The sequence below is a fragment of the Achroia grisella genome, unplaced genomic scaffold (genome assembly GCF_030625045.1).
Source record: "Achroia grisella isolate CSIRO2021 unplaced genomic scaffold, CSIRO_AGI_Agris_v1 utg109, whole genome shotgun sequence".
In the NCBI taxonomy this organism is placed as follows: domain Eukaryota; kingdom Metazoa; phylum Arthropoda; class Insecta; order Lepidoptera; family Pyralidae; genus Achroia; species Achroia grisella.
In genome coordinates, this window is record NW_026712573.1 from 721,161 (window position 1) to 745,702 (window position 24,542).

The 24,542-nt window shown below is 32.1% G+C and overlaps 1 protein-coding gene across 7 annotated transcripts in view; it reads right to left on the bottom strand.

Annotated features, from left to right (window-relative positions):
• LOC131846627 (POU domain, class 6, transcription factor 2) overlaps positions 1–24,542 on the bottom strand; it is a 162,916-nt gene that overhangs the window by 114,573 nt on the left and 23,801 nt on the right. For all 7 annotated transcript variants that reach the window (XM_059196006.1, XM_059195999.1, XM_059195990.1 and 4 more), the window contains exon 3: positions 11,584–11,681. In XM_059196006.1, the coding sequence (XP_059051989.1) occupies positions 11,584–11,658 (75 nt within the window). In that variant the 5' untranslated portion in view covers positions 11,659–11,681. The remainder of the gene's footprint in view (positions 1–11,583; positions 11,682–24,542) is intronic.

Genomic DNA, 24,542 nt, shown 5'->3' on the forward strand with positions numbered 1-24,542 from the left:
TATTCGGAATGCAGACTCATCATAAAAAGAATGTCAGAGAAACTTGAGTGTTGCTCTTTTAAATAAATAAGTATATTTTATACACAATACGTGTATGAACTTAACTTATTTAATCATAGTGTTTGAGTTCAGTCAATTTGTCTCGACAATTCTCTTTGACCGAGTCCTATATTTTCAAAATGATTTTTTTTATATAAACAGGTATCCATACCAGGTACATCATACTACAGGTCTAAATAGCCTGTACTGTGGCTTATATCTTAAACGTACTCTGAAATTTTTTATTCGAGAACGTAACCGCACAAGAATCGCTCGTTTATATCAACATTTAGATGTGCGAGATACCAGCTCAGTCTAAGTTGTGCATTACATAAATGGTTAATAGGTTTTTGTTGGGTGCACAGATAGGTGATACTCCCTTTTGTTCCACATCGGATGCTTCGAAACGTACTCCGATTACCTATCGTACTGTTAATTTTGTTAAGTTTTAATAAACCGTCCTGTGGAGTACAGGCCATTTAAATTTATACACAATATATAGTTTTACATAGTTAGCAAAACCAATAATAGATACCTCAAGAATTTATCTTTAATATTACACATATATTTCAGTTGGTTATTTAAAAACGAAACAGTTAAACATTTCAGAGTCAAAGATAAACAGGATTACGTGAATAATTAGTGACATATAAGTATATTTATAAGGCTTTATATTTTGAACACCAAATTATAAATTATCACTACATTATTAGTGATGGCCTGAGGTCTGGCGGTTTAACATATCGCTATACATAAAAAATATCCAGACCGTTACAAACAATCGCTCTTATGAAAACAATCTTTGTACCGTGCGAGGAATCGAACCCGCGACCTACTGAAGTAAAGCGGTGTGTTAAACCGCTAGACCAGCGAAGCTCAAAACCGTGTTTGTGAATCAATAATTTATCAGCGAATGTGCTAATTATGGCGATATATTTAATGAAATGGTGTTTAATTACATCCGGTACTTACACGTCATGCAATAATTTAAAATGGGTGCAAAGACACACATTAAATACACGCTATGGTACACGCAGTCACATATGATAAATATATTTGCATTCACACTATTTAAAAATAATTTGAAGAAAGAAATATTATTTAGGGATAACGTACCGTCACGACTGGTAATTGATTAATATTAGGAATAAAAATAATATACATAATATAAGACCATAATATTACATAGGTAGAGGAAAGATTTGAATTTTATATGTTAGCTGTTTACAATATATAGTTGGGAAATCCAAAGAATACTCACTTATTGATTTCCACATTAACACGCTCTATGTTACGCTGGATATAGAAATTGAAATTCACTTTCACAATTTTATAAATATAAGAGTTATAAGAATTATCTAGTTCAGTGGGAATGGTAGTTTAAGTTTAATTTGTAAGGTATTGGAACTTTTATTAAATTTATATCTGGCCTATCTGGATAGAAGATACGACGTTTCGGAATTTATATTTATAAAGTAGGTAAATGTATTTGTCTTTTATAGTTCGCAAATTTAGGGTAGGTGTGTAAGAAGAAGAGGATTACATTTACGACAAAGCTTTATAAAAACGCAATAAAATTATTAAACAAAATCTTTTGTAAACAAATATATTCAAATTAATAAATGCATTAATTTACTTTCAACTTTTAAATCACATTAATGTATTCTTCCTGTTTATCTCTTGTGCTTAGGAATGGAAAGGAGTAGTAACATATTGTATTTTTATAATGTTCAAATTCATAAAAAACTACAGTTAATATACTGAAAAATTAAGCACATAACCGATAAGTCATCTGCATATCAACTATTTCAGCCGTCGAGCAGTTTGCTTTGAAAGATGTATTTAGGTTGTAAAGTCAGATTAGGCAGTCAAATTATCAGAATAAGAGATACCTACTATAATAGAATAGCAACGGGTCAATGGTATCACGTGTGTCACGTGATAACGCGATGCTGGTAGTATTCTTCATGTACATATTATATATAGGCGACGATTACTATTTATCATCGGATGGGCTATCAGTTTGTTTCAGTTTTTAGTCTTCAGTCAGTAAAATTAAAAACACGAATATATCCGTACTCCAAAACATTACCATAACAAAAACCTCATCAAAGAGCCAGCATATCATATCAAATATCAAATTCCCGATATATTAAAATCAACAGCGCTGTTAAATTTATAATTGATGATAATAAAGAACCAGTTATGGATGCTGCCGAACAGTTACGTCGGCAAACAAAACAAAAAAAGAAACAAATTAAAAAAAACAATCAAGCGCGCACCACTCCACGCATTTCGCTGTCCGCATTTATAAGTGTATTGAAAAAAAAAAGGTTCGAACAAGCTGTAATGTACGTGATTCCGCATTTTAATTCGTTCGTAATGTCAGTACATCTACCACTTTAAATGTTTATTACGTGGCCTTTTTTCTTGTATTATAAAGTGGTGGGCACATCCAGAATCGTCTGCGTGCATACACTCGCCCATTTTGCATCATCTATCACACTAAGCTTATAGACATTAAATTGTTCTATCATTTATAGATATGATTTGATCGCAGCCCCCACCACGTCGTAAATTGCTTTGAATATTCATCGGCAGATAATTGGATTTCTGTTATTTTCTTAGTCGTAAAAGTGCGGCGAGATATTCCTCATGATGGTAGGAAAGTCAAATGGGGTGAACATTTTTGTATCAGTCATATTGATTGTTATGTTATATCCGTGTGTCAATTTATGTTTCCGACACACTCGCCGATGATGGAAACACCGATAACAATCTACATTAATCCGATAGGTAGCGGTAAGGACGTTCATTGCCGTGTTTGATTTAAATATACCCAGCGACGTTTGAACATGTCAAGCGTTTATCACGATATCGTTTTTGATACGCTCTGACATCTCTTACGAGGATAATAGCCGTAAAGTTATATTAATATTTATTTATTATATGTTTCTGATCATAGCTATTTGATAACCATTTGTGAAATTCATTGATATCAGTATTATATATGTATACATGTATATGTAGCTTAAAGAATTTTATTTAAATGTATTACACAATATGATAACTTTACTTTCAAACAAAAGAAACTGTCTTATCATTGCAGTGAATCTAGAGTTTTCTTTCCTTCTAACGAAATTCCCTTCAGATATTTATATGACTACAAAAATTACATCTCCAATATCACTATACACTATCCTAACTAGGTTCTAAATAGAATGCAATGCAAATTATAATGATCACTTGATATATACTCCGGAAGCAAGGAAGTTTCAAGGTGAAATGGGTCTTATTATGCAAAATACTCGTAAAACTCAAAGAAAAAGGCGGTAAAAATACAATTTTTATCAGCACACTCGTAAGTATGTACACACATGATGCATAAGCCTTATTTTTAAAATATAGTATGCTTTTACATCGTACTGTTATTAATGAGAATTATATTCTAAAACTAGTGCTGCATTCCTACTTTATATGTGTCTACTTATTGTATTTCATGGTATATTTCCTACTTTACATCTGTAGATTGACATCGAATAATGAATATGAATATAAATTTTATTTCTATTTTATTTAAAAAAATCCAGGACACCTCACACAGCGCCATCTAGTCCCAAGCTAACAGAACGTCATGCTAACCGCTAGATCATACAGGCTGTGTATTATTAAAAATGTAGAGAACGAAATGAAAATTGTCACAAGTATTTATCAATTTACACACATAATACACCCTGTATTTTCTTCAGTCTATATGTTTAGACACATTTATCTATATATTCTATGAAAATTTAATCCTAAGATTCCATTATATCCTAATTTCATCCTAGTTAGTACGATTAGTACGACTTCATTAAATATAACTTACTGGTGACTTCATAATAGCACTATTATTGTCTTCAATTTATTTGAAAATACAGCCTATGTAGGTATGTAGCTATATAGGTACGCATTAAAAAATGAAATTTCTACAATTAAAAGAATGTTTTAATTCTGTTAACTGTTTTCCATTATTAAAAACAATTGTTTTGTTAGAACAAATATTATCTAAAGAGATAATCATTATTTTAGATCAGATAACAGACTTCCGTAATAAACTTGATTTTCACCATCGTTGGATACAAAATATAGTTTAAATAAATTAACCAAAACAGTGAAAATAAAATAAACAACGCAATATACAAAAACTCTTTACAATTTATAATTAAGAATAAGAGAAATTTTCTGTTGTTATTAATCATATTACTACGCAGTAATTCATAATGCCGATGCACACATTGACAGGTTGCCATAGCAACAGCGGCGTCCCATAATTAAAACTAAATTCGGTAGCATTAGACGGCCAGCATTAGGTGCTAATTGCGCAGGGCTAGCAGTCGAGACGCGAGCTTGACAAACGACTTTGATCAATCACGCCCGTCCTCGTGGGTAGCCCTGACTGCTGCGACGCCGTAGATTTATATTTGTAGCAACCCTAGCTTAGCTAATTTACATTTTCCGCTGCGGAACATGTATCGAAGTGACTTTCAACTCTATATCTAATCAGTTATGGTCTTTTAAGCGTTCAGTTAAGTGGTGTGTTAATGTTGTGTGGATATGGGATAGCCATTTGGCGTGAAGAGATTATAAGTTTGTTTATTGTTGGTGTTATAATGTGTTAAATATTGTTGGACATTTTGTCCAGAAGCCTAACGTCAAGTTACATGTCTTTATTTATTGGCTGGAAGTCTAAATTATTACTCCAATTTTTAAGTTCTATGTATCCATTACCTAATAAAAAGAAATTAAATTAAATTTATCTAATACTTCATTACTTGAATTACATTATTGTGTTGCATTAATTATTTACTAAATTGGAATTTTTATTAACAGTAGTCCCCCAACTAGGTCAAACATGTATCTTGGGGACTACGAGAGCGGTTGCTAAAAATGTGTATATGTATGTATGATGTGTACGTACACATTCACAATTTCATACAGTATACTCCAAAGTCCAACCGACTTTACTCGTCCATATTATGCAATACAAATCAAAAGTTAATGATTTTTAAAAGATACATTACAATTGATTGTAACAAAACATGTATATAACGTGCAATAAATACTACTTATATATTATATATCATTATTGAATGAAATTGTATGCATACTATAATATTATTATTATAAACGCGAAAGTTTGTGAGTATGATGTATGTATTCTTTCACGCAAAATTGACTGAACGGATTTTGATGAAACTTTACAGTAATATAGCTTATGCATCAGAATAACACACATAGGCTATATTTTTGATTGAAATTTAGATATTAAAATTTATCGCAAGTGAAACACAGCTAGCTATTTATAATAGTTATTCACAAAACTGTATGTCATTGAGCTAAGGCTCAATCAGAAGCAGTATAAAGATTGAATTTAACAATTTGCGTAATTGAATTAGTTTTAAAACAAAAATCATAAATCAGCAATTACGCAAAAGCTTTTTAAGTCAATGATTGAATTTTATAATTGAATGTCATGATTTTTGTAATTGACAAATTCAGAAAGTTATAAATATAGTAGAAACATACTTTGATTAAAAATAAGTAAGAATTGAGTTACTCGCTTATTCTTTTCGGCTGAGCCTCAAAGGACTTCTTGCACTATTGACAATAAATACATTTTTTTATAAAACTCATTCATATACAATGTTCATGATAATACAAATAGTCATACTAAAAATATAAACATTTGTACTGTACGGGGATCGAGCCTGCGACCAACGCAAGGCATTGTATTATAGGGACGACCATAGTCATTTAGACGTATAGCATAACATATAGCATACAATCTCCATACGCAATACAATTTCACCGATGTAAAAAGGACATGACTTATTAATATGTATACTCAACAAAACATTTTAAAAATGTATTTCACTCTAAATTTAAATCCTAAAATCTTTATCAGTTGCAGATACATTTAGTCCAAGTGAAATAAGAGAGACGGCTACAAAAGCCACAGAGAAGCGAACGATTTTAATCAAACCAATTCTTATCACATTAAAATTGCATTGAAATTCTCTTTATTAATTTGTATTCCCAATGCTGCTTATTTCCCCGGCGTTTTGTTTCTTTTGCTTCCTCAACTTTATTGCGATTCGTTTCGCCGTTAATTAAGAATGTGCAATTATTGGAATACAACTATCTGTGTATTATTTTCTTTCCATTGTCATAAAGATATTGAAATTCACTGATCATTTTAGTATTTCATGATATTTGTTAAGAAACGCAAGTGCGAGTCCGTTTGTAATTCTATTGCCAAAGAAAATAGGAAAATTAAAAAAAATGTACGGATCTTTAGTGCATTGAATGTGTAACTTATATAGTCTCTATTACAAGAGTTTAGAATAAATTATAGGTATCATATCAAAATCACATTTTTACCGTACTCGTGATTATAAAATTTTTATTTGCTTTTAATCTCGTAACAAAAACATTAACCTTTCATTACCCTTGATACGAAAACAAATGTGTTATAACGTGCATAAAAATAAAACAAATGAAAATATATGTCAATTTAAAAACATCCGCAACTAACCCAATAAAACATTTTAGCTGAAAAAAAAAAACAATAACAAAGTGTACATTGCAACACTGAAAAAACCGCACGACATTTTCACTATAACTTTCGTAATTTACAAGCCAATTAAAGTAAAAAATGGGATGCACCCCTGCGCCGCCACCCCTTTAATTATGATTTTTTGCATTTTTTTAATGATAATAAATACGGTTCGCAGCAACATTATTCCCAGTTCTGTGAGGCTGTTGTCGGCCTGCATTGAAACGTATTACGTAGGCTACATTTTAAAGTTTTTATGCGGTACTAGATATCGATTGGATATTTTTTTAACGAACGATTATGTATACTCCCTCTTACTCTCTACTGATGGGGTATAAGTGAAGATGATGAAATGATAGCGAAGTCAGTAAGATCAATTAGCTATCTATAACAAAGATTTTAGAATTATAAGAATATAATAATATACGAATATTAAATTAGAATCAAAATGATCAAAGTAAAATCTTGTATTCTAATGTCTGAACGATTTTACTTTTGTTCACTAAGGCTAATTTATTTTCCTAGTTGCTATGACATCATAGAGATGAAAGGAGTAGCGACATATTAACCTGGTCACTTTCTTGTTCTTTTTTCCAGCCCCGTTAATTTAACGAATTGAATGTATGGAATTTGTGGAATGTATGGAAATTATCAAGGGGAATGAATGCATTCTACTTTGTAACCGATTTGAAATATGACGATAATCTATTAGCTGAAAATTAGAAAAATATTAAGGTTTATCTACAATAGTTTCTACGGGGTACCGCTTGAAAGCGATGTGATTTTATACACGACTAGCAATGGAGTCACCAGATAGCTAAGATACATATTATCTTCTAACTTCATAATATTATATTTAAATTTTTATGAAAATTCAATAAGAACATAGAATTCAATCAAATATTTTTAAAAAATTGTATCTTATTGGTTCGCTCTATATAATGTTAGTGCGATTAATCAAAGGCGTATCTTTATTAGTCTTCTGTCTTCCAGTTCTTAATATAAAAATTGGAATTTGCGAGAAAAAGTGATTTTCAGAACTCATAGCTAGAATTAAATAAAAATATATTAATAACAAAGTACAAACAAAAAAAGTAAACATTAATTTTTAAATCCAACGAAATCTGGGTATTCAAATCATACCTAGTTATAGACAGTTAATCAAATGGTTGGTTAGATTTTACGCTTGAGGAGATGTGCATAAGTTTTGTTCTGAGTTAAACCTAAGTTCATCATAAGGATAGTCGACAATCCCTTTGACTATCTCATCTGGGACTAATATGTCGATTAGTATAATGTATACATATTATATATAAGCACTTCTATTACTTCTGTTAATTATTTACAGAAATAAGACCACCATAAGAACTATGTACATAGAATCCTCTTGTAAATCATTCAAACATTTACTGTCATTAAATTGATTAAAAATTCTTTAACGAATTCATATTGCCTTGTTATTTCAGATCTTTAATGACTTCTAAATAATACAGCTAAACTTTCCAACATAACTGCTGACCTTTTAAATCGACCATCGATCATCTAAAATCAAAAACGACAAAATCCCTCATTTTACCTTTTGAAAAAATTAAACTGTCAGTCGCCAGTATCATTTAAAGATTAACACTTCCCAATGAAAATGATTAAAAATATGTCGCTTCTAGTATTCGACTCTAACCTATTTATAGCTCCATAAAGCGAAGGGTGGTACAGAGCAAGAAACATTGGCTACGGCACATCCAGTAGTAATATGTTAACACTGTTATGATATTTTGTTATTAATAATAAATGCACATATATTCTGAAAATGCTAATTAACGTGCAATAAGACTGTGCGTCTCGTCAGCCAAATCAAAAGGAGTCCTTAAACAAATTGAACTGCAATCGTATTGAAGCAATAGCGGGCCTCACAAAAAGCCGGCCGGTTAATGAAAAAACTACACGCAGTCAATATTTGATGAGAGCCAATTTAAATGTTCGTCCACTTGTAGACATCGCATAGTTCGATCCGCTACCTATGTTGCAATGCTCGTGTGTGCAGTGGGCGGGCCACGCAGTTTCGCGAAAAAAGAAAAACGAAGAATATAAAAATGGCGTCCGCGGTGGTACGCCGAAAAATGCAGATATAATGCGAGTAATAATAATAATAATAGGCTATCAGAACCGCTCCCTCGCCTGCCGCCACCCGATTTTCATTCAAATGCACTTGGTTTTTTTAAAACTAGTTTCTCGCCAATATTTTTTCGGGGTTTCCATTTGCAATGACAGTCGGACGGTCGGTCGTGTTGTCTGTCTGCTTCACATTAGTGTTTTGAATGTTCTTTTTGCATATTCAGTTTTTTAATGTTCTATTGGATCTTGTGGCCTTAATAGCTGCTGCTGTATATTGAAAGTTTTATTCAGATAGGAAAAATTCTTTAAACCGTAGTGACCCTGCATCTATGTTATATTTGGTTGAAAAATTGAACCTTCAATCATCTCAATCCGATTGAGTTAGGTCGGACTGACATATTTTTTTACTTGACTTCGAATTTGTATCTAGAGGTCTCTCTGGGTACAAAATAGAAAGTATTATCTATAACAAAGATTTTAGAATTATAATATAATAATATACGAATATTAAATTAGAATAAAAATGATCAAAGTAAAATCTTGTATTCTAATGTCTGAACGATTTTACTTTTGTTCACTAAGGCTAATTTATTTTCCTAGTTGCTATGACATCATAGAAATGAAAGGAGTAGCGACATATTACCCTGGTCACTTTCTTGTTCTTTTTTCCAGCCCCGTTAATTTAACAAATTGAATGTATGGAATTTGTGGAATGTATGGAAATTATCAAGGGGAATGAATGCGTTCTACTTTGTAACCGATTTGAAATATGACGATAATCTATTAGCTGAAAATATATGATTGCTGTATAAAATTAATAATAAAATTATAATTGCGGTATGTTATAAAGCATTTGCAAAGACTGAAAGAAATAATGATGTTGTTGTATAAAATACAAATTCAATAGTGATAAAATTGGTATAGTACTGATATTAAACAAAAATAAAAATGTATAATAGGAATCATTATGAATTTTGAATTTAATTTAATTTCTGTAGAGCTTGATTAAATTCGAAATGAGGAGTGTATGGCATTTTATTGTGATGTTATTAAGGTCATCCCTGTTTGTATTAACAAAGAGCATGTTTTTAATTTTCGAATGAAAAAAAGACAGAAATTTCCCAGCACACGGAACGGAATAGAACGTAGCTTTCCACGACACGTACGACATGACATTCAATTTAAACTCGGACGCCGGAGCACGCGTTCAATAATTAACATAATGTACTTTTTCTCCTTTTTGCACTTTCCGTTTGACACTCCATCACTCATGGAAATTCCATTTTCAATGCTGCTATATGAGGGGTGGGGCGCGCGGGGTGGTCTTTGCATCCGCGCAATGGACATGGCGGTTTTGGGGGTGAGGGGTGGTCGAAAAAAAGATTGTTAAAAAGGCTGGCCCCCGCCGCGGCAGTGTGTGAGTGCGTGTGGGTAAAAAAAAGCGTTCACTAATCGATACTATAGATTCTGAGGCAAGTAGGTTGCGCCAGTAGCACGCCGATTGGTCGGCACCGGATCGTTTCACGTTTTAGCACAGAACTCTAACGAAGCGGTGGATGTTTAGTCTTTCGGCGCAATTGCCAGGACCTTTTGAGTTGGCAGCATGGAGTCGTCTTTTTGCCGAGTCGGCTGCCGGCCTAACTGCCCGGTCAACACTTGAGAATCAAGCGCGCTTATTCGCACTTAACTTTGTCCCTGTTTTTGTTATTTAAATTCTCTACGACCATAAGTACTGTGCTATTAGGGATTAGTGTAAGTAGAATAACGGATATCATTGCACTTTCTTTTATATCTGTTGTGTCACATATATTTATAATATTTAATATAATTTAATAAATACATTTCCAAATATTAGTTTCTTCGATTAGATGATTATTTGGTCAAGTTTAAGACAAAACATAGAATAGAAATATTAATTATATTTTTATTCTTAATGTTTTGTCTTTGGATATGGTTTCGCTATAAAGCGAAGAAATTCCACCAGTATTTTGAGAACTGCCACACGATATCACTTATCTTTATTTTTGATTTAATAATTGATATTATTTTTTTATTAAATTTATTTATATTTATATTTACGTAACGTCTAATTGACGTGTTATTCCACATCATTTCTTTTAAGAATAGGAAATGAACTTTTTATCTAATATTATATAGTGAAAATTTTATAAAATTATTAAATGATATTTTTATGATGTAGGTACCTAAGTTTGAAATCAAAACTAATTGAATTAATTGAAACTATAATTATATTGGTTTTATATCCAACTTTGGCAGTCATGTTTTTAATTCGAAGGGGCGCAGAATGTGAATGTTATATAAGATTATTAACCATTTTGATCTCAGTACTCTTATTAATTTTCTTCTTTTGATTTCCTCGATATAGATATAGTTTAAGGGATTCTAAACACAATATCTCTAAGAAGTAGGATAAGGGGAATGGGATTATCAGTAATGTGGACTGGTGATTCCATAACCTGCAAGGTGATACATTGCTGGCACGGGGACACCAGTCCGGTCAGGTTAACATCGTGATAAATTCCTGATGATTTATCTGGTTATTTATTGATATAATAATAAATAATATACACACAAAATATCTTTAAGAAAAGGTTATTGTTGGGTTTTTGTAATGGCTTGATTTGAAAATACCCGCCCGCCTGTACTTGGACAAATAGTTTGGATGAGATTTGCGCATGCGGCCGCATAACACGCCACTGTCGCTTGCACATCAACATCGAGAACGCGGCTGGGAGTGTTTTTCTAAACTCTTATTAAATCTAATACTTAATTATTCTTATTATTGTTATTCTTAGGCCCACATTAAAACTTACCTCATTCTTGAGATTGATGGGCTCTTGCTGCGGCCGGGGCGGCGAGTGCCGTCCCACTTCCGCGCCCTCCAACATATCAGCCTCGCATCCCGACTCGTCTGTTGACAAACAAGCACAATACTTACTACTTTGTTTATTTTTTCATGGTAAGTGGTAACCAGCACCTGTATTCCAGAACAATAGTAGTTTGCCTAAGTAGACTTTAGAAGTTTATAAAATTGAATTGCAGCAAACTGTTTGTTAGCAAAAATAGTTAATACAGATTTAATTATAATACATTAAATAGAGAGTTTGTTTGTTTTCCCAATTGTTCGTCTGTTTTTGTTTCGTCTGACTTATCTATTATAATCATCAAACAGATTGCTTTATAAGTAATGTTCCGGCTTGAAATTAAAATTGAAAGTAAAGTTATAAGGTACAGTACCTACTTTATTCTTCCTGAATAAAATGACAATCCCCGCATATAGCACCCACAATGCTTAGTTTAGAGACTAGACGGTACCTTTTGAACTATTCTGGGTTATTATTATTAACACAAAAATGTCCTACATGAATATTATAGGTACTTCGTTTATAGGTACTTAATTCCACTGAGTTTCTCCTTTGGTACTCCTAAGTTGAAGTAGCCTTCCGATTGTTTGGCATACTTATTTAATTATAATTATTAAGTTAATTTAAACAAAATAATAGAACCTTATTTTGTTTAAATGAATTTAATAATGCTTAAATTGTATTCTCTATTTATTGTACTGGATTAACATACTACATAGAACATATGTATACAAATAGCACAATAGATTTCAGATCTCGTGAATTCGGTCGTAAATGCTTCTCTGACTCGCCTCGAGGTACCTCGTCTTGCCTATTTCTGCGGTCCGGCCAGGCGTGTGTTCTTGAAGGGTCATATTGCCATATAAAGATTATTAATCTCGGCATCAATCTATTCATGATGCAGCATAATATGAGTGTATGTGAAAGGTAGTACCATATAAGCAAATATTATACTAAAGGTAAATTTACTACAAGACATGTTTTATCATATCATTCTATGTATTTATAGGGAAATAAGTTACATTTTTAAGAATTTTCAAGAATAATTTTAAGTATTACGTGTATACTGTAAATTTGTATTATCTATTAATACATATTACATACGTAATTTATTAATTAAACTAATATTAAGATATTACTTAATATTATATTAAGTAAGTTTTTGTTGTTACAGATAATAATAATATTAAAAATATAAAAAATATATCTTGCGCCGGATGGCAAACAGTTTTATTACTGAAAAGTATAAACGAATATTATATAGAAAGGGCACGATTCTTTTTTTAAATTGGGTCACTTTTTAGGGTAGGTACTAATCGTAATTCTACATATAATAAAATAAAATTTTTCCTCTTTATAATATTAGTATAGAAAATATTGTATAAATTCTTAACTTGCATTACACTACTATCGTTCTTATAAATTGTCAAAAACATTGTGAATGTAATACTATTATACAATCGTATTACAGAAATGTATAAAATTACAAACAACAAAATATAAATAACATTTTATAAATTCTTAACTTGAAGGCATTGCACCCCAAGACCCGATAAGTTCCGGACCTACCCCAACGCGCCGCTTTAAGTAGGTCAAGTCCACATCTGTCGGAAAAAGCCCCGCTTCTTTGTCTACGTTTCCTCTTTTGCCTCTTATTCGTATGTGTTTGTATAATCATATACGAGTTACACACACATTCCAAGTCTCGGGCGCTTTATTTTGTGCGTATTTAATTAAGCTTCAACTTCTTTGATTTAATTCTTTTATAATTTTGTTTTTATTTCTATGACCTGAGTCCGCGATTTCGTAAATGTTTACGACTACAACTACTACGATAACTTTGTTGTTTGTAAACAGATTTAAATAAAACAAACACTGAATTTTATGTGACCCTCACAACAATCCATTAATGAAAAGCGCATCCAAATAGATTAAGTCATTTCTGAGATTATTGTCACAGGCACGTAGACAAAATTTGTAACAATTATTCTTTTGCGTTCTATTACATTGATAAAGTATTGTTGTATAAGTATGTTTCAATTTTAGTACAAAATATAGTAATAACAAGCGTATAAAAGTATATCTATACAGAAATAACCAAAAATTATCGCTGTCATAAGAATAATAAAATCATTATGACCCAATATATTACGTGCGATGATTGCCATGCCACCTGATTATGAGGCAATTCCCTATCTTTTATTTAAAGACCTATACTGTAAAGAAAATAATGATTAAGTAAATAATAGTTAGTATACAATATATTAATAATAGTTCAGTATTACCTTCAATATTTTAATAAAAATTATAAAACTGACTGGATCGTTATCAATAGCATTATCATATATGTAATTAAATAATTATTAAGCATTTACGACTACGTTAATATTCCATTATCATAAATATACCTAGTACACAACTTTACATCTCAATTATTATCTATATTTATTTAATATATGAGAATTATTAATAATATGTTACAAATGAATTATATATCTAACCAAACCGTCGGAAATGAGGCAGTATCCTTAACCACTAGACCACAGAGATCGTTACACGTCCTAATACTACTATTGCCGTTTAATTATATCAGTTACATTATCAATATCAGTTGCTGTCTCGCAAATTATGCAATAATCGCTACTTAGTGTATATTATTGGTTAATGTAATCAATCTAAGTGAGAGTATAATATGCTTAAACGCGTATTCAAGATCAAGGTGGCAGTGACAACTTAGATATACAAAATACAAATTATATAGTTCGTGAATACAATTCTGTGTCATTGTGCATTGTGCTGACTTATAAAAAAAAACAGTATTATATGTAGAATAATAATAACATAATCTTACTGCGACTTTCTTTGTAAAAAAGCATATTAATTATTAAACTTATTAATTAAAATTCAAGAGTTTATAAATGATAATAACGTATTATTATATATTATAATAGTGTTATTTGATTGAACAACGATTAAGTGCGTAGCAGTTTCTATGTTGATTGTAGGATGCCTGATCCATATTAATGTGTATTTACAACACCTTTTATTTAAAAGAGCTACACGCAAGTTTGTTGCTCGTTCTTCTTGTGATGAGTCTGCGTTCCGAATGAGTGGGAGAATAAAAAAATATGACTATTCAAAAGTACTTATATTAAGTTTATTTGAATAAAGATTATTTCTATTTCAATAATATCTCTGGACAATTTACACAGCGCCATCTTGCGTCAAGCTAAGCAGAGCTTTTAAATAAAATAAGTAGTATATTTTTAATTTCAAATATACAGCTTTCAATAAATGTTTAAGAAAGAATTTACGATACATCAAAAACATATTTTTTTATTGCCTGTCTATCTGTATGTGCTTGGTAATCTCTGAAATGGATAGACTGATTTTGATGAGATCTTAATTCGCAGATAGCTAATGTTATAAGGAATCCCTTAGACTACCTTTATTTTAGTAATTTTAATAAAAAAAGTTAATTTCCATGCGGGTTATCAACTAGTCATAAATAAAACGGAAATATTATGTGGTTTTCTTAATGTTACATATAACACTTGTAACAATACAATACATCGGTAAATCGATATACAGGATACAATACAGGCTTCGACGCAAATGCAACTGACGTTACAACTCCAACATTGTCTTCGGTTTTCTCCCTTGGGGTTTGGTCGTGGACTATGAGTGGAGGTGAATATTTATTGGTTATCTCCCGACTCTGTTCTAGTTGATCAATCAAAAGTGTATTGTGTGTATATTCGCGTCTCTGGTTTTGTATTTCCCGAGGTAAACTTCGTACAAAGTTGTCTGTGTTATCTTTTTTGTCGTTTTCTTTCTATTTATCGAATTAGATGTTATTTTGCGGAAGTTTATTTCGATACTTACTGGACTTATATTATTTTGTTTAATTCCAATACTATTAGCATATATAAGACCAAAAATATTCGGAGTCGAGTGTAATTTATATCCAAACTCTATGCAATGCCTGATGATGTCTCGTTTAAAGGCGAAACACGTATCACAATATGAATGACTCGATAACGGTCGGCATTTCATCACCGATAGAGAAGGTGATAACGCTTTCAGTTGCGGTGGTCAGGTTTCCGCTCATAGGCCTCTACTTTTTACTTATACAATATCTTTAAATAGTATAAAACAAATTCGCCGCCGCTGTCTGTTAGTTTATAACTTTTAAATTACGCAATATATTTTAATACACTTTTCACCAATAAATAGAGGAAGGTTTATATGTAGATAGAAATAAATGCGTGTTATAGTATAAAACAAGAGGAGAAATTCAAACATTTGTAATGCATCCGTGCGAAACCGGTGCGGGTTGCTAGTATATAATAAATCTTAGTTAGTATATAGTATAGGTATTAACTTATTTATATTAATGGTTTTCTTAATAAAACCTAAATATAGTGGGAACTAAAACAACTAGATATTCCCAGTAAGAAGTATTTATGAATGCAATCAATATTTCTAGGAAATGTATTTGAACGCTGGATGAGTTAACGAGATTACTGTCGGCGCAGGCTTTTTTTATTTACATTTCAGTATTATTGATGTATCTACTGTTAATACATAAATTATTTGTTTATCTTATTTTTTATTTAGTACTAGCTATGCGCGGGTTCACATCATTTCAGCCTGTGTCTGTCCACTGTTGGACATAGACCTTTCCCAATGACGTTTACCATGTGCGATCTTCCGCCTTCCGCATCCATCCACTTTCGTGAAGTCGTCGGTCCATCTTGCAGGAGAGCGCCTGATACTCCGTCAACCCATACAGGGCCCCCACTCCATAAAGGTTTCACATATATGAAATTTCCAGTTTGTAGTTTCTGTACAGTTTTTTCAAAATCTGTTCAATAGTTTTTGTGTGAATGAGTGACAGACATCCATCCATCCATCTATCCATCCATACTTATAAACCTTTACTGGGAAAGTTTAATGCAGGTCTGTATATTCTTATGATCTCATAGTTTGCCATTCTGTGATCTGATAGTCACAGGTTTATTTCTCGCACAATAAATGTCATTTGTACAAGAATCAAATAGGTACATTAGTTTTAATGTTTTTCTATGTATATTACATATGTTTCAAAAAACATGTCAGTTGTTTAGTACCTACAGTACAAGATCTGCTTAACTATATTAGTAGTCCAACCTTATTGATTTACGTCATCAGTTCATACGCAAATTAAGTTAACTTTTTACATATGTTACGACATTACAAAAAGCTTTTCATATACAGTAAAACCCTTTCCGCAACTAACCCTTTTAAAAATGTTATATTGCAACCCCATTTTTGTCAGCTCTCTAAACTTTTAACTACGAAAAATTCCATATAGAATTTTGTAACCGAATTTTTGTTACAATCCAAGTACTAATTTAGTGAAAAATTGTACTAATATATAGAACAATGTAGATGACACAAAAATGTGAAGTTGATTAGTTTTAGACAAAAATAATAACGTACAAAATATAATATTTGAAGTATGAATAAATTTTCAAATAAGACATATAGCTATGCCAGATGTTCTGTAAGAGATTGCTTAGGTTCGGCTTTTATAAAACACTTTCTTAAAATACCGTTTTATTCTTTATTTGTCGTCTATGCGTAATAAAGTATTATTATTATAAATTATAGAGACAGGTTATTCCCCACGACAATAATCTGATATACGATCAGATCCCTATCATCACCCCTACAATTCAGATAGATAAAGAAAAACACAATAGAAATTAAAACACCGTACAGAGAATTTTAGCGGCAATTTTAAATAGCACATTTCTTGTTATGTTTGTATTTATTCTGGATTACACATATATAACGTTTTTTCGTTATATATGTAACTGAAATTGCAAGTAACTTGATGATAAATGGCAACTATCGCCTACGACTCGATGTAAATTTAAAATGAACATTTGTGTTCATTTTAAAGTTACATCGAGTCGTCATGTGACTTTCGTAAATATCTCTTTATATATTATAATTAGAATGGCAAATAAGGTGATGATGCACCTGATGATAGATGGCAACCGTCGCCTATATACCTGTGTTCATATTACATGCACACTGCCTTCTTAAATAACTCCGTGATACCCCTCATGCGTTGGCATTCTAGAGAAAAACACGCCTAGCTTAAGTTCCACTGGTATAGCTCAAATTTTTAACTGAAACGCAGCTTACAAACCAAGCTAGTAAAGAAAATACATCGTAGCATAGTGATAAATGCACGACATACAGCATGCTTCAGTTTTAAAGTCATATGATTATAGTTTTATATTTGTTATTTATTTCAAAACCATTACAATAAGAGTAATTCCAAAGACAATTTAGAACTCTCTGATACTCACATAGATTAGATTAACAATGCGCTAACATCAATGTGTGAAGTGTCCGAAGTAGGACCCACACAAATCAGATTCATTTCAATCTTTTACAGAGAAATGTCGCAATTATGAACTCTATTCACATGAGAGTACGAACTCAGGTATAATATGCATTGGTAAAGTCTTTAACACCCGATTTTGAACCTTACAGACGTTACAAACTAAGACACTACCAATCATTGTTCCGCAAATAGCCACCGAGCCTAAGCAACACGAACCGATGCCAAAACCTAGCAGCCGTCGAATATGATTGCTCCTAATGCGCCGGGCGAGCAAGGCGGCGAGGCTAGGTTTGGGATGGGGGGTTACTGCGACGCGCCGTGTTTCTGACCGAACAGTAAGTCTAGCTTAATCCTATCGGAAACGCGGGCCCCCATTCAAGATCGGCAGGGGCTTAACATGAGGTGATGATACGAAGATACGTCTCAACATTTCTAACTAGCTGGTGCCCGGGACTTTGCCTGTACGGAAACAGTTCATATACCAATATCTAGTAGGTACTGAGAAATGGTCTAAATTTGATAGTATTTTTTTTTTGTTTTTTTTTAAATAATATTTAGGTAAGATTTTATGTATTTATATATTTTATTCACACATCTAACTATATATAGCAATATTATTTGCAACAATTAAAAATCAGATTATTATGCAAAGCTATAAAATTAAGTTTATGATATTCAAATTCATAATTAAAACTTTCGAAATAAAAGAGCTGCATAAATATTCAACAATCGAATAGATTATTCATACGTTTAAAACTTCTATTTCTTCACCGGTTCATTAGATATAATTATGTATTTGCCTATAGTTATATTTGAAAATGATTGATCTTAAATTGCATTAATTTGAGAACCAAATCTGTAAAAAATAAAAATATATTATATTAGTAATTACCAGTGAATTAGTCTGCTTTTTGACATAAAAGATAGCCTATGACCATCCACAAGGTAGAATATATTTTCATGTTTCATTAAGAGGATTTTAGTTATTATTATCTTACATATTCTAGATATTATTATATTCGTATAAAGTAAAGAAAAGACGGTAGTTCCGTCAACTCAAAACCACAGTACACTACTAAAGATGGTATTATTTCATCTCGAGATTTATCTGTGGACTGCATTCCCGTTGCGGCCGGCCGATGCATCTAGGCGACCGGCAGTGGGGGACATTACAAATTAATAGCACAAAGACCGACCGCAGATCGCCCCTGCGAAAATTTACAGGCTCCAGACACTTATAATAGTGCAGTGCAGATATCGGCTTTGTTATAACCAACTTGGATGCGCTCAACATTGTACTTATCCATGAAATGGAAAATATTGATCTAACATCTCGCCAGGCCCTTTATGAGGCAGAGACTCTCATAAAGGACCTGGCGAGATATTGATAATTGGTGATATTGCAAAATAAGTCTGATCCATTTATGAGATACAGTCTTTACTTTATCTCATAAATGGATCAGACTTTAATATAAACATATAAAATAAAAGTTTGGTGAATTTATGAGGTAAAGTTTCTACTGTACCTCATAAATGTATAAGACTTTAATTTTCCATTTGCTAGACTAGACAAGAAAAGTCTGGCCTCAGAAAGCGAAAGAAGTAGAATATCATAACTCGTAAGGCAGTGGAAGAAGATATTTTGTAAATACTGTTGAACGTGAAACGGTTAAAATGGAAATATCAACAGACAACAGAAATTTTAGAAGGATAGTCACAATGTCATGTAATTTACACTATATTGTACATACATACATATACATATATACGTATATATATAACCGACGTTATAAATGTTGAACGTTGGATTTAAGGAGAATAACAAAAAGTATCAATTTTTTAATACATTATATTTATATATTTTATGTAGGTACTAGTATACACAATTATTGGTAATGTTGACTAGTATGTAGTTTGGTCAGCGACAAATGTACATACGGAATTAAATGTAGTATTGCCAGCTTATAAATCTTGCTTTCCCAAAACATGACCAAAAATTCCTCAAGTTTCGAAAAAGCTTACTTCAAGAAATTGTAAAATACCTTTACGTGTTATTCCTATATTTCTTGTTTTTTTTTTCCCATAAGACTGTGTTCTTTGTATGTTTTTACAAACGAATGAAAATTAGCAGACCAAAAAATCTGTCTACCTGAACTAAACCTTAAATTAGCCTAAACATTCGTTCCCCGATCACCACAAAACCCCCTAATTTGGAGGGATACCCCCCAATCTGGCATCACAGATTGTACGCAACGTTAGCGTGACCCGCTGACTTGCAACCCCCCGGCGGGCGACGCTGGGAGGTCCACGTAATGCGTTAGAAAGCCCTAGCATGAATTTCACCGAATCTGTCACTATGTCTGTATATCCTAATGAATTAATGGTAACTCACATGGATACCTACTTGTGATAACCGCTATAAGTAGTTACACCAGTTCTCGTAGCGATAAAAGAACGTAGGAATTTGTTTAGAGAGCAGCATCGCTTAGAAGTTTAATATTCGAAGTAAAAGAAAGTTTCCTAGTTCAAATCTGTATTAAAAACCTCGTGTGTACATATTTCTAAATATCCATTGAAGAAAACTCCGATAAGACTCGGTTAATATAAAAGACGATGCGATTGAATTGGCGGTTGAATCGTCCTCTGCTACTTTGCATTCACATATCAGCGAAATGTGGGATATCAAAAGTTGTGTCCACAACTACGTGGACAGTTGATAATGCTTTGACTACTCTATTTGGGATAACAGTCGTGACGATATATTATTATTATTATAAAAATATATTCGGGTCTATCTGAGCTTTAGCATTTGATAATAATCCAGAAAACGAATTTAAATGTGCATACATAAATTAAAAGTACAAAATTCACGCAATAGAACTTTGTACACTCTTCTTATATTTCAGACGTATATTTTTATTATTTTCATTAAATAAATATATTTTCTTTATTTATATAAATACAGGTTATTGATGATCTCAAATATGAAACAAAAGCCACGCATATGATGATGTATGTATGTGTATATATTTCAAAATATTGTTGTTTTAAATACATGCGATTTGTTTTCGCATTTTAAATTGTATTATTTTAATGGCGTTTACCCGAAACCAGACATTCAAGTCTGGAACTCTTTTGTTTTATGTTTTTTTCTATTCGAATATCATTCGCGGAGGCTTTAACGACTGCCTCTACAAAAGTAAGCGGACAAATTGCTTCTAAAACAACAAAAGCCGACCGGAAAAATTCACAATCGCACCGAATCATTAATCTCAGAAACAAATGGAAATCGGCCGACATCTGCTATACTGGGAAAAAAATGGCTGCCATAGTCGACAGTTGTCAAGTTATTCTCGACGGGATTAATTAGAAATGCGATTAAAAGCAAACAAAACAGGGAATGGTGAACTTAAATTAATGAAAAATTACCACCCTCCGCGAACACTCGTCAACTCTTTTTTTTTTAACGGGGTCGCTCCCGCGCATTAAGCGGCTTTAATTTGAATTCGAAATTAGAATTACGCGCGCTTTATAATTATTGTTTTTTTCGGCCAGTGACGGTTGATTACTAATTCCACGAGGGTTGATTCGGCGTTTGAAATGTACGATCATTTTATTTGTGTGTTGCGTAATATTCTCAATTTATCAAAACAAATAATTCAATACAAAACACAATTTGTTTGTTATAAAAATAATAATGGATCTACTGTTCGGTTTGAATTTGTACTGACTCTCTATGCTAACGCATATAAAAAAATTGAGATAACTGATAACTCAAACTTTAGTATATAATAGACATTTCACAGAGTAAATATATTTAACGTTGGCAACACATGTACAAATACGGATGCGTACTGGCCGGTTTCATTATACCTTTGTATCTATAGATGGAGTATCTTCAAATAAAACGTCATGACTGCTTTGTCATAATTGCTCATAACTACAATGACTAGAATAAAACTAAGCCGTTGACACGAGTTCTTTGAACTACCCTATTAATAGTCGAAACAAAAGTTTATTGCTACATCACAGGGGAGAGCCGTCTTAATGGTTAAGGAAATGTGGTGGTGAGTGTAAAATTCTATAAGGTGTCAGTGTCCTACGTAGACAATGAAGCTATACTCGGCGTTACTCATGCTATAACGTCTACACATGGCTATATCGGTGCAGAAGTGGGGAGGGCCCTTGATAAATTCCTAGATCGCCTCCTGTATAGGCAATCGTAAACATTATTCATTATTATCTCTCACTTTGTAGCTTAAAATTTTTAGATATCTTAATAATGTAACGACTTTTTTATAAATAATATATGAAGGTTGTATAACTTACTTTGAAAACTAACCAGTGTAGTTTCTGTTCTTAGTCGTCTGTTTTCCAAAATACAAAAAAAAAGAATTTTGTTACTACTGAAAGGTTAACTAGTAATATTATGGAAGTAATATTACAAAACCAACTAATTATCTCTTACTACAGACTGTGTATTATAGTCGGGAGGGAAGAATGTACCGTATCAGGTTTCTAAAAACCATCGTTCTAAATTGCCATTTGTTAAGATGGACTTACTGACATCACTTCTTGCTCATTTTATCATCCACCGCTGGTGGGGCACCAGCCAGCGTAACCCGTTAGCACAGGCCGATTCATCATTCGATTATCACTAAAGAAAACGTTTATAATTTACTTCTCAGATAATATTTTATTTATTTAAAAATATATTATATATTCACAATGTATTTTGCCTCAGCACCCACCTAACTGATACGGGGATTATAATTATGATAATGAATGCTAATTAACGCAATTTAGGATTTATATTATACATAATTTACTCTCGTATAGCATTACTGGCTTGTGTAGGACAGCAGCTTTGTTTAATTTTATGACAACGTCCAAAACGTTGGAATTATGTCTTTACTTCAAGTAATTCTTATGTAAATTTAGGTTATTTGCAAAATTATATCCATTTCTCTAAGATAATATTAATTTTTAATTTGTGACTATTACTTTATGGATAAGAAAATAAAAAACAAGATGAAGTACATTGTGATTTAAACGAGTTTCTTTTGGACTTATCTACGTTTGAATTTGTTTGGTATCATCTAACAAGCTAATTTACGGAATAAAGAGCAATATCATCCAGTGGATTTAGTTTTCATATAATTTACATATCTGAATTTCTGCATTTTATAAATATTTGTTGCCCATAAAAATAACAATTTAACGCTAAGAGGTGGTTTAAACCATGAAATCAACATATAGAAATATCAAGGAATAATAATGCTTGCGAATACGGTTCAAAGAATTAAAGAATAAAATTGAATAATACTTCAAGACAGAACTACTATTTGCTCGCTTAATATAAATCTGGAATTAGAATAGACATTATTGTTCGCTAATATTATCCTAATAAAGATTGCTTCATAGCTTTAAATTGAAGCACCAGGAAAAGAGCGAAGAATCACTCGCTTGATATAAATTCACTTTAAAACATCACATGCTACATAACATTTCACACATGAAAACCGCCATTTAACATTAAACGCTTAAAATTCCCAGTGCCGTGTCGAAAACACGAATTAACCCGTGCATTTACAAATATCGGTCAATTAATGGCCGACGGAGATAACAATTGAAAACAGTTTCACTTTCCGCGTGGCGTTTAAACGCATTTGCTAAATATAATAATAGATGAACAGATAGCCAATACAATCCGGACTGGCACTTTCAATTTTGCAGAGTACCTATCAGGGATGTCAAACGTATGTGAATCCTCGTATAGTCGTACAAGTAGGAAATTATTGGTACCTCGTACAATTTTGTACCAGATTTTGACCTAAAGTTCATCAGGTATATCAAAATTAAAATTAAAATCAAAATATTTCTATTTACGGACTCCTATAATGTGTCAAATCGGTGATTTTGAACTGAGAAGAAATGACAAGAAACTTAGCTCGTATTCCTTTCAAATATTGTTTACAATAATATAGATTCATTTTTAACTTCAAATTTGGGATAATAGAGTCGCCACCAGCATATGCTATTACAATTTTGTCTAAAGCAAATAGTCTAATTAGTGTTCGTAACCCGAACAGACCAGTCCTCACAAGCAACACCTATATCATCTGTTCACAAGTATGATGGATAATATATAATTAATAGTATATATATATCTCATATGGGTATATGAGAAACAGCCCAAAATGACCTAAAAAATTGGGGTCATACCCTAAAAAACCCTATTATAAAGTACGTGCCCTAAAAATACTTAACGTGGCGGACGTCTATCGAAGTGCGATATAAGAACTGGAAATAAGGCCAGTCATCTGTCTCAATACTGTCACACCTCATTCTAAATATTATATGAGTAGAAAGTGAGAAAACCAAACTTTTTATAACATAGAGTGCAAACGAGCTTGCAGCTCCCATGAGTCCAGTTGCAGTCCCCAAGTGAGCCAGCGCCCATGACCTGCAACACCAGGCTTGTGCGTTGTCGTAGTTTTAGAAG